We start from the raw sequence: 18,314 nt of genomic DNA, 5'->3' as shown, positions 1-18,314 counted from the left end.
GCAGGGTCTGCAAACAGAAAATATCATTTCAGGGGAAGTATGAAATTAGAAGTTAATCATCATTCCTGCCTGTTTAGTATATCAAATATTACTATGGGAGGCAAGGGAGAGGAAGAACATTGAGAACAGGCAAACAGTGAAGTACTATCTACATTACAACCTGCCAAGAAGCCTGTATTGAACAGTAAAGCTCCTGAAGTTTCAAAAACTGGTTTGAAGAAACTCTCATTTTCACCAAAACTATTTTATCTGCCCATGCATAACTTTAGATATGTCACTGGTGTGGCTTTTTAGATAAAGATTGCAGTTTGAATATTACTTTAACTATAGGCTTCACCTTGATCTGCCTTCTCGTCCACGGAATACTTAAAGGCCTTCTGAAGCTCTTCTGCTTGATTCCACTTACTAAAACCTCTGAATTCTGCAGCCTCCTTCTGTGAGCAGTGCTGTGCAATTACTTTCTTCTTAATATCTTTTAATTCTTCATAAGTAAAGTATTCCATCAACATTGGCTGAAAAACCTAAAGCAAAGGAAAAAGGAAAAAAAAAAAAGTCTGGCACTGACCAAGAAGGCTAATAATGCTACACAAACCTACCAACACAGAATTTCCTGTTTCAAATTCTCTCCAAGTAAAACATGTCATATATTAAGTGAACCGAAGCACAGGACCATGGAAGTTTTGAGTTCCAACCTTCTGCTTGCCAATGGATCACTGCACAATCTCAGGCAGGCTGTTTAACTATTCTCCCCCAACAGAAAAGGGAAGCGATTAAAGTTACTTAAACTATGTAACTTATGGAGGTACTCACATGGAAGGCAAAGTGGCAAGGAAGAAAAACATGAGAAAAGATTTCTCTTGGACAGACTTCGGAAGATTTACTCTCTCCAGAAGATGCTTCCCAGTTTTTGGATACCCATAAATCACCAGACTGGCAGTACTAGTCTATGTTTCAAATATAGGTCAGAGGTTGTTTGGGAGTGTCAGTTTGAGTCATGAAGCACTGGTTTACAGGACTTCTTTTTCCTTTAAGTTTTGCTAGACATCCCCTTAGATAGCTACCTCCTGCAAACAAATCCCAGCCATGGAGGACTTTTGTTACTGATTTTTTTAAGGACCAGAATGTCATCATAAATATTCAATACATTCACTGTTTCGGAATGTGCCACTTTGCAGTCAGAGAACAGAACAATGACACCACAGTCTTGAATGCAAATTGGCATAGCAATAAAAACAGAAAATTGTAAAAAACCTGAACCTCTATGCCTTTTGTCTCTATTCAGGCATTCCAAACCTCAAGAAAGATTAGCATAGTATTTGAGGAAAATTTCTACCTACCTCCTCTTCCTCTTTCATATGAGGAAGGAAATCCCTGGTAAAGGCTTCCAATCTCTCCTTCAGCTGTTTCGCATAATTTAGCTGTTCATATTCATTCTGAAAAGAAAGCAAAGATTTAACTATTATCTAATCTTGTCCATTCATTCAAGGGTTGAACTGTTAAATAAACCAGTGTTTCAAAGTAAAGCCCATTATGCCTTCCCCCTGCATGCAGCATACGTTTGCTCTATTTCATGGTAAGCGTGTCCACTCAAAGCTTCATGACAAGCTGACAGTCTGTACTGGCCTGTTACGAGGCAGAACAAAGTATTCCCTTCCTGTCCGATTCCAATTCATTTTGTTATGAGATATGAATTAACTTGTCTAATCACTTTTTTACTTTGGAACAAAGACTGAAGTCTGCCAATCTACAATCTCACACAAAGTTCAAAGTAATAACAGACTAATCTAAGTATTTGCATGTTTTGCATAAGAATTATTCTAGGGTCCAGCAGTTCCACTTCATCTCTTAATTGCATACATTTTACAGTAGTTCTTCTACAATTCTAGCTTCCAAATTATAATCAGAATTTATAGTCACACATGCTCTATAGATACTTACTTTGGAAATGGAAAGAACTCCTAAATAAGTACGTAACAGACTTAAATTTTTAAGTCAGACCAACCTCATCTGTCAATTTGCTAGCTTGTTCTCTATGCCCGTAATAAGAAGCTGATTCTGAGTCTGCCCAGTCATTGCAACACACTGAAGTTCCTCATAGCTCTTACAGTAAATTGTGTGCATTTTTCTCTTCAGATTTCTACAACATCAAGAAACCTTGACTATTACAGAAAAAAGCTCAAGCCATTCGTTTAAATTAAACTAACCACACTCTCAAAAAAAGTGAAACAGTTAATGTATCTCAAGAGATCTAGAGAAATCTGTTTTTCCACACTTAAAAAGTCAAGTAACAAAGTACCACTAGCATCCTATCAGAGAAGGTATAACACAAAACCAAGGGCTAATTTCCCTCCTCTCCTCCACTTTCCTCCATTTTCCATTTCATTAATGGAAAAAATTTAAGACAAATCTTAAGTATTGATATGGACAGGGGAAAAAAAAAATATTTGCAGGATTCCCAGGTCAAAACCAGCCTTAGACAGTAAAATGGAATCAACTACATATTTAGTATTTTTCTTACTGAAAATACGGACCATGCATATAATATGGGATGTCAAATGATTACTGGAGACTATAGTTGTTAGTGCACAGGATGGGGGAGTTGAGTTGGGTACCCCAGAGGGAAGACACAGCAGAATTCAAGTAGGATTCTACTGAAGAAGAATTTAACAACTTGAAGTTGTGAAAAAGCCAGCTGTAGAAATAACATTTAGAGTTTCTTGAGGACTGGAACATTAACAGCATTACTGAGCAACAGATTACTGGAAGGAGTACATGACTCACTAACAGAATAAAACAATGCTCTTTTTTTTTTTTCCCCCCAGTCCAGTAATCATCTTCATTTGTGACAATAATACAACGCTATGTGCCAAAGAAAGATACTTGGACTTTCCTAAAAAAATTAATAAAAAACATTAATGCCATAGTCAGAAACTGTTTTGACCAGTTAGCAGTGCAGTCTTCATATCTGAAACTTCCATGTTGTCTCTCCAAAAGACCTCCAATTATGCAGAGATGGACTTCTGTCACAAAATATACCTCTGAAAAGAATTTTTACTAGCAATTCAGTAGCTGTGATGAACGGCAAAAGAATTTGTGTTTCAGACTGGAAAGTCTTCACTACTGTACCAAGAAACCACAAGCATTTCTTCTTCCTCCTTCGTTTATTTGTAGAGAGTATTAAGAAAAGTTGAGGCAAACTAACACGTAATCACAGCATGTTTTCCTCAGGACACCAGCCCTTATAGTCTACTTACCTTTACATTCTTCAGCCCTTTCTCAAAGAGGCTAAGCATCTCTGAGAGTTTGTTGTCCGAGTGCACATTGTACACTGTCCGGCTACGTTGCTGAAGTAAACCAATGATACACTCATTTTCAATCTGCTCATGCATTTTAAATTCCTTGAATGTGGCATAAAGAGACTGCAGAAGAGCCCGAAAGTCATTGTTGTTGGAGAAGTTGGTCTTGGAAAGCTAGAAGAAAGAAAAGCTCATTAAAAAAAATAATCAGGGAAAATGTCAAAGTCAAGCTAAATCCTTAGAACAGGTATCACACTCCTGTTGTTCACTGTTTCCATTAATTATAACATAAAAGCTGAAAACCTTCAGTTTTATAAAGAAAACTGGCAAAAATAAAAATTGAATTTGCAATTCAAGCAACTCGCTTCAAAGACATCAAGAATTACAGCAAGGAATGCTTTTAATTCCAAACTTCAAGCGCAACAGATAAAAATCAGAGATTAAAGTGCATAGGTGGGAATATACAAACTTGTCTTCTATCTAAACAGTAACTGTACTGTAATTTATCTAATTGGTGCACTAAAACATTATTTAATACAACCTCTTCCAGAAGTGGGAAGAATTAATAGTGGCATTTGAATACTACAGATTAACAAACATTTATATTATATATCTATTGATATGACTTTTTAAATTACTCACATAATTCATAATTATTTTAATGTTCATGACTGACTGGCCATTTGATTTTCATTTGTTATCAGGAACTGACACAAATTCTATAGCAAACCCTCAAACTTGTTTTAAAACTTTCAAAAACTCATTATGCGTGGTTGTTTCATGTATATGTTTCCTCTTACAGTTAACATTAAGACACCAAGCCATTCACACTCGAATTCTGTTAACTCCCCAAAGTAAGCTAACAGAACAGTTCTACAACAATGCTGTGCTTCGTGGATGAGGTTTAAGTAAACTAAGGGATTTAATTGCACAGTTCCCTGATTTCCAGTGGCAGCTATGTAACTGCATTTCCCTCACAAACTGTGGAAAAAAAAAAAAAGAGGCTATAAATTTCAGAAATATTACAAGGAATTAATGATAACCACAGCGTAATATACGCAATAACACACATTGTAAAGAAAGAGTGTTGTATTTAATCAGACACATTCTGAAGGCAACTGTCTCATTCCACACAAACGAACAGAGCTTAACAAAACAGGAAAGTAGTATGATAACTTTAAGGCAGATCACCCTTGAGATAACAATGCAGTTCTAGCATTAGCTTTAAGAAGCCAGTAAAATCAAAGTTGTATTTAAGCAACATAAACCAATGTTGTGAAACAGTGAGATAAACAAATGTAGAAAGACTTCTTGGTAGAAATCCACGCAATCTCACCAGCCCGGCAGGTAGCTGAAAGGCTTAGCCACTTCCCAGATTTACATTTTAGTCCGTCCTAAGAAGCCATCACCACAGGCCCCCAAGCCTGTCTCTAGGGATGTGTTAGCTGTGAGGAACGGCGAGTCCTACCAAGTGAATACAAACTGTATCAGCTGTTGGAGAAGGTTTCCAAGGGACAGAGAACCAAGAAATCCAGACAGCACAAAGTTCTGGGTAACACAGCGGTGCCAGTTTTACAAGCGCACCATTAGCAACAATACATTTTAAAACTGCATTTTCCTTCAGTGACTGTAGGAAAACAGTATTTTTTCCATTCTTATGTTTTATTCCATGTGCAGCCTCAAGAATCATAGCCTACAGTAGTACACAAGAGCAAGCATTCTAAAAATAAAGATATTTTAATTTAATTCAGAAAACAAGCACTGGAATATTTGAAAGCAGTTTAGTTTACAATGCTTCTAGAATCTAAGGGTTTTACTAGAAATGGGAATCTGAGACATATATGTTCATATGTAATACTTACATACATCAAAAACAACCATAAATTGAGATATCTAAAACTTCTATCCTTTAAAAAAAAAAAAAAAAACAACAAAAAACCCACAAATGTACTTATTCATTCTGACATTGCATTGCCACTTCCTGGCAACCCCAGCAACGCAACTGAAATGCTGGACATCTGCCAAGCCCTTATGCAACTCCAAGTCAGCTGTGCATACTGTACGTTACACGCTGTACGTATGAGCAAAATTAGTGTCATTATGGAAAAACAAATTTACTTCGCCTCAACACAAAATAGGGCAAAGTTAAGGTTGTTCCCCCCTCCCCCTGCCAGTATCTTTTAGACCAACTACTGACAGATTAGAAAAAAATTTGCACGTTTGCAATGCACTGCGTTAGGATTTGAGGGGCGCATTCTTACGTATGCATCACAAACGGGAACAGATCGTGGCTCCGAAGACCATTTCTATCCTATGCCAAACTCAGAGAATGCAATATACAAAGCAGAGGTATGAGATGAAACTAAAGGCTAGACATTCCACGCTGAAAAGCAGAAGTCTGACCAAGCACAGGAGATTGGTGCAGCAATAACTCTTCAGGGCAGCCTCCTGACCTCCAGCCTATTTGTGATTCAGACCTCAGTGGTGAAGTCTGGTTTCTAATGTAGCATTTCTCTGATCAAGGACTGTCTCAAAATTGTTCCTTCTACCCACAAGGATCTACAATACCTGAAGTCAGTCCCCAAAGACCCTTTTCCCCAAGAATCCCATTGATCGATGTGAAAACTAAACAAGGCTGTTGAAACGTGTAACAGGAAGGTTAGACAAAACTATTGTATTTCACTGTTGGATTAAGTAAAAAAAGTCACAAAATTGGTTCTAATACAAAATAGCATCTTCTCATCCTCCTAACTCAAAATCTTTTCAGGGCTCAAACTGCTATTGAACCTACCTATTATCATCCACAAATCTGGAATAAATAAAGACACCATTTGTGCATGCAATTTAAGAATTCCTGTTATAATTGTATTGTTACAGAAGCCACTATAACATGAAACACTTGCATATCCACCTCTGCTACTGAGGCTTCCAGCAGACACCCAAGAGATTAGGAACTATGGAGAGGATATTGAAGTTTAATGACTGTACTTGAATCAGCAATCAGCACATTAAAAAGGTCAGTCGAAGCTGAGGAAAACTGGCTTTTCAGAGGACAGGTAGCCTAGCAACAAAGTCACTCTGTCAGATCTGTAATTTCATTACCAGGACTGATGAAGTCTCATGACGGCAGAACCAAGACCATTAACAGACAGCAGCTGCTCCACTCCGAGGTCCGCTTTTCACCAGCTCTACACAAGGAAAACTAGTGCAGGAATTTAGTAGCGCAAAAAGAAAACCACCATCCCCCAGACTCGGACAGAGAATCCCAAGAGAATGGCAAGGGGGGGGGAAATGGATTGTACTAAGGACATTTGCTGACTGGTCAAAAATGTAAAGCACAGTGTGTGCCTGATCCCCGAGCAGCCTTACACCACACTGCACTAAACAGATTATCGCAGCCACAGGTGTTAGAGACACCTGGGAGCTTCCTGGACTTTTGAAGACATTACATTTCAACAATTGAAAGTTACAGCACAACTGGTTTTGTGTTTGCAATGCAACACACAAAAGGAGGAGAGATACCACAAGAGAAACACTCCTGAAGCCTCATGAAATTTAAGAATTATACATAATCCAAACAGCCTGAGCAACAGGCTGAACAACAGACAGTCGATTGGATTGCAAAGTCTGTCTGAAACACTTCAGAGACCTTTGGCTGATGCAGGCATACTCTAGAAGTAGCCAGGAGCTGTTAAATTCATAATTAACTTTATTTATTAAACCTTTATTAAAAAAAAAAAACACACACAAAAAAAGCAACAACAAAACCCCCCACAACTCATCAACTTTATTTCATGCAAACGAGGGAAGGCACATCAATAATCCAAGGGCCACTGTGGTGCCAGCAGTGAAGTAAAGCACAAGGTCACCAACGTACCAAATCTATTCCATAACAGCACAACAGAGAGGTAGTCACGCTAACCTGAGACTGCTGTTCTGCTCTAAAGTTTTTCATGCTTAACTGGCCGATTTTGGGAGTTTGCAGTACACAATACATAAAATCAAGACAAACAAAAATTGGAAACACTGATTTTTCAACACAGTTAAAAGCAATATGTAAATTAGGATTGTTAAGAAATAGATTTTAGAAGTTTTCTGCCATTGATTCAAGATCAGGTATTTCCATCCTTCCTTTGCAGGAAAAAACAGTAACACTGAATTAAGAAATCACTTCATGGACATCTTGTTTAAACCTCAAATTACACAATTAAAGAATAACTATGTCTGAAAAAACTTTCTAGCTCAGACAATCACATACTAGTTTTAGGTGAGTGCCCAACTCCACTGGACTACAACAGAGCCATTAATATGGTCAAGACGAATGTACAGAGATGTCACAAACAAACACCCTTCCTTACTGTAAGCTATTATTTTATTTTTGTGCTTCACGAATAAGGTGGCAATACCAGCAAAATTAACACTAATTGCTATTTAAACAATGCTTCATGTTAATGACATTCAACTGAAGGTAAATCTACGTTCAACTTTTCCATCTGTTTTGTGGCTTTAGTACTTTCATGAAAAAAACGAAACTTTCTGTCAGATGAAAGGCTGCCCAGAGAGGTTGTGGAGTCTCCTTCTCTGGAGACATTCAAAACCTGCCTGGACACATTCCTGTGTGACCTACTCTAGGTAGTCCTGCTCTGGCAGGGGAGTTGGACTAGATGATCTTTAGAGGTCCCTTCCAACCCCTAACATTCTGTGATGAAGGCAAAGATATTTCTATCCAAAATGTTGTGAATAAATAAGAAAGCTCAAGACTGCTAATTAAATCACTGAACAGAACACAGTATTATTTGGTTTCTGGAAGTGTTTTACGTATGTGCCAGTATGGAAAAAGGTCTTCCTAGAAGTAGAAAAGTAATTTTCCAGAATTGTTAGTTTCCAGTGAGTAAATTGAAACAGTTATAATATCTATGCCAAAAATACATTGAGCAGTGGAAAGATTTGCTTCTTTCTTAAAAACATCCAAGCAAGGATGATTAACTAGCAAGGAGAAAGTAGCAAACAGGCATAAAGAAAAAAGTACGCTGCTCTTATCAGACTAGCACAGCAATAAGCAAAGTCTATGCTGTGTGCTAACTTTCCCAGTTACAAGTATCTCTCTCTACTCCTAACTCCAAGTTGGAAAACAACAAAAATATGAGGAAACAGAACAGGAAAGGGAAAATCGATTTGTCCACTCTGTCCAAAGATTTCACAAACTTAAAATGGAATAATTACTCAAGGCTAAAGTGCCTACAAATTCACAAACTGCTTTATTTCAAAAGAGGGTTTCCCCACCAGCACCTGTAACTTCTGAACAACCACCAACCCTAAAAATTCAGTCTGGAATCTAAAAAAAACTGAAGGCAATTTTTCTTCCTTTTCCTGAATCATCACAAGTAACATTTTTGATAGGTCATTCCTCTATATTCTGCTTCCCATGTACAACCACTGTGCTCACGAACACCCATACAAGCACCTGATTGCCACCAGAGGTGAAACAAAGATATAGTATTCCTGATGATCAATGCAGACTAGATTTCTGCCACTAGTTAACAGGTTTAAAACTCATTTAAAAAAAAAAATAGTAAAATCTTTTTCATTATAGAGCTGGCAGACCATTTTGATTAAAAATACCTAACATTTTTAGAATAGAATAGCACCAGGGCAAAACCAAAACAAAACAATCAGCTTGGCATTACTAGTCAGCTACAAACTTTTCACTCCTATATTTTTAGGTATTATCACTTCATATACGCAATAGCACTAAAACTCCAAGGACAGGAACTTGGACTCTGCAGAGCAAATATCTCAATTTTATGAGCAAGAAAATGGAGGGACAAAGACCGTAACAAGGTGTGCCTGTGTCAACACCAAGAGCATGTGGTTTCATGTTATACTTAATCTGCTGTAAATTAGGGGGTGGGGATGAAGGAGGAAACACCCAGAAGCAGCAGCCCTGCCCCTGCTTCCAGACGTACATTCCTACCATTTCCCTGGAATATGCTCCAGCAATTACACAGCTGCAAGATGAACCCATCTGGGTGGACTGATGCAGTAAGAAGTTGTGCCTTTTTAGTGGGTTCGGTTTCGTTTTTCGCCCGGTCAGTGTGCTAGTCTAACACACAGCCTGCAGTGACACCCAGTTACATGCAATGTCTTACTTAGGAACGCACAACAAGAAATTCACTTTATACTGTCCCTAAGGAAGAAGTACAGTGCTGAGATAGCCTAGCAAAAAGGATTACTTCCTCTCAGTGCCATATCTTTATGTAGAGGTATACGAGGTGAACAGTAAGAGAACTAGCTAAACTACTTCACATTCCAGCTGTTTGGATGTACGAAGCCTTAAATCAGAAGAGCAATATAAGTTTCCTACCCTGGGTGCTTTTCTCGGCTGCGGGTCAACCCAAAATAATGGTAATTAGTAAGGCAGGCAGGCAGGCAAGGATCTGGCAGAATTCAACAAGAAATCAAAAACTTTCAAGGGTATATCTGTCTGTCTTCTCTATATAATCCTGTCTTCTATGTAATCTCGTCAGTTGTTTTGCAGCTTACCTAAAATCTTGAAATAGCCTTTCAAAAAAAAAAAAAACCAAACAAAAAACAAACCACAAAACCAAACTAAACAAACATTGTATTAACTCAAAGATTAAGGCAGACAAAATTATTTTGTTTTTCAAAGAGCACAGGCAACAGGGCAGGTAAAATCTTGTACTCTCTGTATTTTGAAAGGCTAAGGCCAAGCTGATAAATGCCAAGCATAAGGGCACACTGGAGGCGGAAACAAACTGCAGTCCTTTCATTTTTACTGGGGTCTCTCATATCACTCTCTTGCGCTACCTATACAGTCAATTTTGTCCAACAAACACCTGTAGATCAGTTTTTGAACCATGAAGGGCTTTTCACAAAGAGATATAAATAGCAATACGGGACTGACTACACCAAGATTTTCAGTAATGCAATTGCTATGAGTGTCAGACCCCTTCAGGGACCGTAGCAAAAAGCACAGCTCACGAAGCACTGGTAAAATCATCTAAGCCTCCTCCACCAAGTGGTTTCCACAAGTAGAAGTCTACCAAGGATGAAGGGACACAGGCTGTCACCAGGTCTGCAGAGATAAACCCAGAAGAACATTAAAGAAAAATCTAGTAAGGATATGAAATACAAGGGCCTCAAATGAAAGCATGATGAATGCTCGCAATGATGCTGTTATTCAGGTATCTGTGTCACAGTATTTCTCACATACATTCTAGATGTCGTAGAAGACTTCCTTCCTGTCTTATATCGTCACAGAGAGAGGTTCCTAAGACCTGGCCTTTTGGCATTCTGTGAGGACATATCTAAAATCACAAAAGTGAAGTAACGGCAGCCCCAAGGCTCCTATCCACTCTCCCACTGGAGTAACTCACAAAGTACAGATGTAACAAAAAAGCCTTTGCCCCTCTGCACCAGCTTCACTGTAGCTTCCTAACACAACTGAAGGCGGGCACCGCAAAAATACACCCCTCCATCTTAATCCATCTTGGGCACTAACTGCAGAAACAAAAGGCAAATTTCTCAAGAATGGCAACTTATACTCTATTTCAGTTAAAGCATATCCTAGGATAGGTGCATAAAACCTGTATGAACGTTGAGACACACTAATTACAGTATCTAGCTTTTTAGAAGGCATCAGTTTCTTTCTTTTCTATTTTGTGCCACAGAGTAGGAGAGAATAAATCATTGTTGCTTAAAGCAGAGAAGGGCAAAGGTGAGTTATTACTGCTCTCCAGACTGGAAGACAGGACAAAAGATCAGAGCAACATGTGAAGGGAGAACAGAAAACTTTTTTCCTACAATTCAAGGGCAAAAATAGGTGCTAAGCAATTACTTGGAAAAAAACCTGCTGATGTGTTTGGCCTAAGAAAACACCCTCACGTTTCTCTTATGAAGGCAAAAAAAGGAGAGGCAAAAGGGCGAAGCATCTGATAGGTAAAAAAAAAAAATAGGTGGTTTGCTAGACGAAAAAAAAATAAATGGTGAGAAGGTTTGAGATACCAACAAGAGCTAGAAGCATCCTGAAAAAAGGAGAAAAATTGCTATGCAGGTCTGAAGAGCCCCCCCCCCCCCTTCCCACGCACTTTATCACTGCTGTCCCCTATTTCAGATCTCCTTTGGCACTTTACTTAAAATGCATTTGCTTTAAAATGTATTCCAGATCCGTCTTCAAAATGTTCTTCTGCATGAAAAACGACTTCAAAGTTGTCATTTTCCAATGTAGCAAGAAGTTACTGAACTACTCAGCATCCAGAAGTTAAGATGGAAAGATGACTGGTAGAGTCTCCGATGAAACAGTCAGAGGCATGGACAGCAAATTGCTCACCTATCTCTGGAAGCTAATGAGAAGGTTTAATTTCCTTCCATCAAGAAAGAAGGAATTTCCTTCCATCTTCTGCCTGCAATGACAGTGCAGCCCATCATTTGCAGACTTATTAAGACTAAGCATCTTAAGTAGATGTTTATTCATTCTAAACCGTAGGTGAAGGCAAGTGCTCAATGCTACAGAATGTTAATTGGTAATAACGAAATACCATGAATTTCTAAATCAACACACACGTATTTGAAGGAGCAGTGGAAAATGAATGGCAGCGTACCAAAATAGTGAAAAGGGATTTCAAAAGTAGAACTAAAGCTTTACCAACATTTGTTGATTAGAAACAGAAAGAGACTTATCTTCACAGAACAGTCATTTTCTGTTCTCAAGGACATCAAGCGAGAAATATTTGAGTTTGAAACGGAAAGTCAGAGTGTTGATAATTTGTCTACTTTTTCGGTTTGAGTCCCCCTTACTGCCACAAACAGCATAATCATAGTGTGGTCATGTAATTCCCTGCCCAACGCTTTACAACATCAATTCAACTTCATTCAGGAGTATTTTTCACTCCTAAAACAGTTCATCTGCAGTATCCTTATTGTAAGAACATCACAAATTTAACATATGAAAACAACTCATTCTCTTCAGCAGAGGCCAAAGCTTACAAGGAAGAGAATCAATGAAGCGCAATAGAAGGCCATTGAAATAGCCACAAGGGTTAAAGAGAAATGCAAGTAATCAAAGGAAACCATTATTAGGAAATAAAGAGATGAACTCTTCAGCTTTACAGAAGTTTTGAAAAGAATCTTACAAAAATAACCCAGAACTTACCACTGCAGGTAAGTAGAACAGAACAGCATTTAGACTTCAAACGAGGAGGACAGAGGACACAGAAAAGCAGCAGGTAAGTCTATATACACTTAGGTAAGGAAAGGGATACTTTTAAGTCAACTATTTAACAGGAAAGGCAGGTATGAGAACAGCAAAATTAAACGTTTTCTTTGCTCAAGTCTTCACAAGGAAATGAATTAGGAAAAATATTTATGGCAGTTTGTAACAAGAAGTTAGAAGAGTAGGCTAGAAAAGAAAAATATTCATTAAATATTTATACAAGTTCAATGCATTCAAGTCAGCAAAACATGACAAAATTGATCCGAATTTCCTGGAAGAACTAGCCCAAGGAATTATTGAACTATGAGAAATAACTGCAGAGAACTTTTGTAGAAAGGTGAGATCACAGAAGACTGAAGTTAAGCAAACAGAAGAAGGACCTTAGACACTTTTGATCAAACACCAAAAGGTTTCACAATAAAGCTGAGCTATGAAAGCAGGTGTTTACTTCTGCAACGGTTAGTCCTGTTCCCTCCTCCCATACAGTCAACCTGGTTCCAGAGCTTGTTTGACCTCTTAGTGAGCTGGTTTTACTGAATCACTTTTCGCTTCAGTGCCCTAGATGAACTAGCTGCTCATCAAGGGGCCAGACAAGCACAGAGGGCATCATCAACCATTAACCCTTCCAGCAGCAGTTGGCTGTTAGATCCACTCAGCTGCAGTATGAAGTTTCACATTAGTTTTGAGAGGTAGACAGAAAGACAAGAGAACAAGTCATCAATCACCAATAACTGCATTACAGCATTTAGAGCATGACTATTTTTCCTATTCCTTTTCTTAAAGCAGCCTAAATTTGCTGGGTAATTCTGTAACACAAATATTTGAAAACATATTATTTGGCTGCAGTAACTCCACAAGACAGCAGGAACTTTGAAATCCCATACAGCAATACCAAGTGTCCTGTCTTTGGGGAAAGCCCAGCCAAAATTTAATCACAGCGTGTACCTAGAGCAGAGCCTGCTACTTGAGTAGCCCTGATCTTGAAGCTAATGACGTAACAATCGGCCAGCACAGATTTGTTTAGAAAAAACAAGACTGATTTCCTTTTGATAAGATAACCAAACTACTTAAGAGGAAGATCACGTTACAGATCATGATTTCTCTAAGGTTTTTGATACTGTTTTGCCTTACAGCAAACTAACACAGTCTAAAATAAATCACAGGTAGCCCAAGCACTCACAAATAGTGCTCTCCAGCCATAGCTACCAATGTTTCCAGCCAAACCACAATGGGATTTTCAATACATACCAGTTGAAATCTGTGCTGCCTCATGACAGATAACGATACTTTCGGCCACACCTGGGAAAGCAGGAAGCTGGTAATACATGAGTGGCACATTCTGGAGTGCGGGAAAAACAAGATCATAATGCAACAACAGAAACAGCCTCTACTGGACATCGACATGCTGACTTGGACAAGCGCATACTTCCACATACAGGACAGAAGCCTAATGACAAACATGAAAGGAAATTTGAGTAAGTGACCTCAGAGAAGCATGGGATTATAGACAAGCACAAAGCGATGGCAGCACTCGTATGCTGCCATGGGGAGGAGGGAGAGATTGCAGAATAACACATCTGCTCTACTCAACACCAGCACTGTCCCATTTTGCGCAACAGATTTCTGGAAAACATAGACATAATGAGGCTGAGGTTTCACAGCAGCTCAAGCCAATCTAGTTGCTGGCTGTCAAGGTCCCACCCTCTGCCTCGCATTGGCTTCCAGTACTCATCTGACCAGTGCTTGCTGGCAGCACTACATCAGCAGAAAAACTACCCCGCTTCAGAACAAAAATGTTTTCTGCCAGCTTAGAGCCTTTGTGAGTCACTTCAAGTGCTGATGGGAGCAAGAAAGGCACGCAGCGGTAACAGTGGCAGTCAGAGAGCTTCAACTGTCTCAGAACAACAGCGTAGTCCTGACAAAAGCAACAAGTACACCGAGGTACAGAAAGGGTGACCCACGTGCTGAAGTGGCAGGAATCGGTTTGCTTAGTCCAGAAAACAGGTAACTAAGATGGAGGACACGACTACAAATTGCAACTCGGCACAAGTTTAAGAACGGTTCACTGGAGAGAGGAAAACAGAATCCGCTTTATTTGTAGCGAAGATGACGTCAGGCATTAGGAAAAGCATTTTAACTATAAAGACTGTCTGCTGTAGCACTCCACTGTCTACAGGGGGGTACAACCTCTGAGGAATCTACTTATCATCAGAGAAGGCGACAGATCCAACAACTTTGTGTGTTTCCTTACTAAACAGAATTTTACTTATTCTTATTACTCAAGTCCAGGGCATGCTGTACAGTACTGTAGGTAAAAATGCCATTTAAGAGTGCAGCAAACATTCAGCGAGATCTCCACTAGCAACAGTTTAAAAGAAGGGTAACTTTCCTAATGCGCCAAACATCTTAATGTCCAATTCACTGTTCTGTCTCACATCAAGTCCTGGAAGAACAAAATAAACTGTGTCTCTCTGTCCTACAGGATTATTTAAGTACCTACATACTTCACCCATCAGTAACATTATAGCTGTTCCCCTGAAAAACAAAGCACGGGTGCACCCATTTCACCCTCGCAAACACTTGGTGGAATTTACTAAATTCTGCTGCTAACAGACAGCAACTGTATTACGGTGTACAGGGAACATGAGGAACAGCAGGTAACACGTAATTCACAAAATTAAAGACCCCTCAAGGACGAACTGAACTTATGAAGAGCATCGCTTTAGAGATTATAATTGCCATGTAAGCAGAACTACAGTCTTACCTAATTACAGCATCTCAATCACACAAGAAGGAAAGTCAAACACAGTTCAGTTTTTTCCTGATGCAAAGCTAGCATTAGTCTAATACAAAGGCTGTAGGCCAGGCAGTCTCCAAGTTCTGAAACAGAGTTAAATGACGCAAGATCGAATACCTTCAAAAAAGTGCCGTTCATTCATGCTTGCACTTCTTCAAAAGAAAAAGCAGCAAGCAAATTCCTGTACAAAAATTTTTAGAAAATGACAATTATAGTCACTGCAAACTGGGCAGTTTTAATCAGATTCGGCAATATTTAGGAAAACTAATCGTTCCTGCCGAGGCAGTTTTATCAAGTCACAGTAAATTTGGTCACGAACTTTGTGGGAGGCTCAACAGAAGTGACAGAAATGCCTCTCTAGGAACAAAATCCAAATGATTACAATATCTGCAGGTTCAAACAAAACCTGTTCAGCTGCTGCCAACAACATGCTAATACTGCTGCTGGGGGCCAGGGGGAGAAGAGTCCCAGGTGGTTTGTTTCCCTTCATACAAAATCCACCCTGTTGAGATACAAGTTTTCATGCCACCACAGATTAAAAATAAAGTTAACAGCAAACTCACAGATAAAAAGCAAAGCTAAATTACACAGGGTCTCACCTTCTCCTCCCCCCAGACCCACTGCTCAGCCTGTTCAGACAGCTAACCCAGCAAAAGGCAACTCACGTTTTCTTTATGCGATCAGCAAACTGAACAGGCTTACCCGAAGGGATTTGGTGAGCCCTAGAGCAGTACAAGGTGGCAGGTGGAAAACAGGGAAAGGAAGCGAGAACTCCCCCATCCTGTTAGCAGCAGTAAGCTATACTGTCTCTCATGTAACTTCACCTTCCTTTTAAATGTCTATTCGCTAATCTGGTTCTCCAAACAGCCATTTATGCCCAGAGACGGGAGGCATTACTTCTTTCAGTATGAGTGCTGGTTGCGAAGTACTTGCCTGAAACCCTTCCACTGCACTCAAAACTGATGCAGCAAAGTTTGCCTTTCAGGTGACACATCAGCCTTGATTACTAATTACTCTGATGTAAAAATAAAAATTACTTTTGTCCACGAGTAAAAATATATCCATATAAAATAAAAAAGGACCTAGAGTATCTTTAAGCTACTCACCAATTAAATGCTGCACATAAAAACGCAGAGGCAGGCGCTTGCAGACTGCTGCCGAGCACTATGCACAGCACCGGTGTCTTGCCTGGCACCGGTTACTTAACAAGGAGCGACGAGCCTTGCTGCCCGCATCCCTGCCGCCCCCCTCAGCACTACGGCCCCCCCGGGGGCCCAGGGACACCCACTCGCAGCCCCGCGCCGTAACGGGGGTGCCTGCTCCGCCGCGGCCGGCCCCGGCGCCCACTCCCCAGCCCCGGGGCAGCACGTCCCGGGGGGGGGGCAGGGGCTGAGCGCCGTCGCCCCGCTTCCCCGCGGCCCGGCGAGGGGGAAGGCGGCGGGAAGGCGTGGTCCCCGCGAGGAAGCGCCGCTCCTCCGAGCTGAAGCGAGCGGGACACCCCGCCGGGGGCCGGCGCGCAGCGCGGCAGAGCCGCCGGGGCAGGAGAAGCGAGCGCAGGGAGCCCCGGCCCGGCTCTGAGGGGGCCGAGCGGGGCGTGGCGGGGAAGGCGTCTCCGCCGGCCCCGCTGCCCGCGGCTGGAAGGGCCGGGGCGCCCGGGAGCCCCGAAGCAGCGGTGAGGAGAAGTTGCCGGCGGGGCCGGGGCCGGGGCGGCGGGGCGCTGACAGCTGCGCACTCCCGAAATCCTCCCTCCCGCCTCGGGGGAGCGGGGCAGAGGCCGCCCCCAGCCGATACCTTGTCGCAGTAGAGCCCCACGAGCTGCTTCATCCGCCAGTGCGGAGCCGAGAAGACATCCACCTCCTCGGGGAAAGGAGCCATGTTCTCCCCATAGAGCCGCGGCGCTAACGGCGGCGGTAACATCCGCCCCGCGCATGCGCGGCGCGCCGCGGAGAGCGCCCCGCCGGCCCCGGCGCCACGTGACCACGGCCGCTCCGCCAGCACGGCCGCCCCGCGAGCGCCGCCGCCCGGCCCGCCGCCGCGCGCATGCGCAGCTCGCCGCTCACACACCCCCCCCCCCCCCCCCACCTTTCCGTGCGGAGCGGGCGGCGGCGGCGGCTTGCTGGGCCCGACGGCCCCTCCGCCGCGGCGGGAGGGTGGCGGGTGGCGGGTGGCTGGCGGCTGCGCGGCTGTTCGGCTGTGCCCGGCGCGCAGCGCCCGGGGGGCAGGCCTGCGAAAGGCGGGGGCGGGGGGGAGGTTGAGCAGAGGCGCGGGGGGCTCCCGGTGCAGGCGGGCTCCCGGACTGCGCGCTGGGCACGGCCGCTGTCCCGGGGTAGCGGGTGTCCAGGCCCACCAGGTAGACTGGCACAGGCCGGGGATGCAGCCGTTTTTACGCCTTTGATTAACTCGGAAGGAATTAAAAATGGCATTGTGCGTTTGCATGAAGTGAAGAAAAGTCGCTTCGACCAAACAAACCGAGGAGCTCGCCACGTTTGAGGAGTAAAGAAGGTGCCTGCAGATGAACGTGTGTTCGAGGGGGAAGGTGTATGATGTGTCCCAAACGGGACTGCGCTCGGGGGGGGTCTGCCCAAGTGTTTGCAGCATTTGTGACAAATAAACAAACGCTGCGTTTATTTCACATCCAAGACAAAAGCAGCAGGAACGCCAGCCCTTGACACTCACCTGCCCATGCAGCACTTCAGAAAAAGCGGGAACACTTAGAAGAACTGAGATTACGTGTCCATTTGACAAAGGTGTAACTGTTAGCCAACGTGGCAATGTGTAGTACATGTCCCAAAAATGCATTGTGAAGTATAGAAGAAATGCAGCAGACCTTTTTGACTGAAAACCGCTGCTGTACAGAATCTATGCTGCAGTTACTAAATAGATTAAAAGCTAGCTAGTTTATAGATGTAAGCAATTAATTGTAAAAAGATTGAATATTTCAGTCAAAGGCACGCACACCTTGTTCTTCCAATATTCCTCGACATACTAA

At 41.9% G+C, this 18,314-nt stretch overlaps 1 protein-coding gene across 5 annotated transcripts in view; it reads right to left on the bottom strand.

Annotated features, from left to right (window-relative positions):
• The window catches only part of FBXL5 (F-box and leucine rich repeat protein 5), a 36,899-nt gene extending 19,657 nt beyond the window's left edge, over nucleotides 1-17,242 (bottom strand). Inside the window, exons 1-4 of one of the 5 annotated variants that reach the window (XM_086464506.1) lie at nucleotides 17,117-17,242; nucleotides 3,255-3,470; nucleotides 1,338-1,433; nucleotides 338-521 (exon numbers count right to left, since the gene is read on the bottom strand). In XM_086464506.1, coding sequence (XP_086320632.1) covers nucleotides 338-521; nucleotides 1,338-1,433; nucleotides 3,255-3,470; nucleotides 17,117-17,242 — 622 coding nt within the window. Of the gene's footprint in view, nucleotides 1-325; nucleotides 522-1,337; nucleotides 1,434-3,254; nucleotides 3,471-17,116 lie in introns of all 5 variants that reach the window. The other 4 variants (XM_086464508.1, XM_086464505.1, XM_086464509.1 and 1 more) reach the window with 4 other exon arrangements.
• Between the last annotated feature and the right edge of the window lie 1,072 nt (nucleotides 17,243-18,314).

This window comes from Leptosomus discolor, chromosome 4 (genome assembly GCF_034619465.1).
Source record: "Leptosomus discolor isolate bLepDis1 chromosome 4, bLepDis1.hap2, whole genome shotgun sequence".
Classification (NCBI taxonomy): domain Eukaryota; kingdom Metazoa; phylum Chordata; class Aves; order Leptosomiformes; family Leptosomidae; genus Leptosomus; species Leptosomus discolor.
Note: the sequence above shows the minus strand (reverse complement) of the source record. Positions and strands in the feature narration are given on the sequence as shown.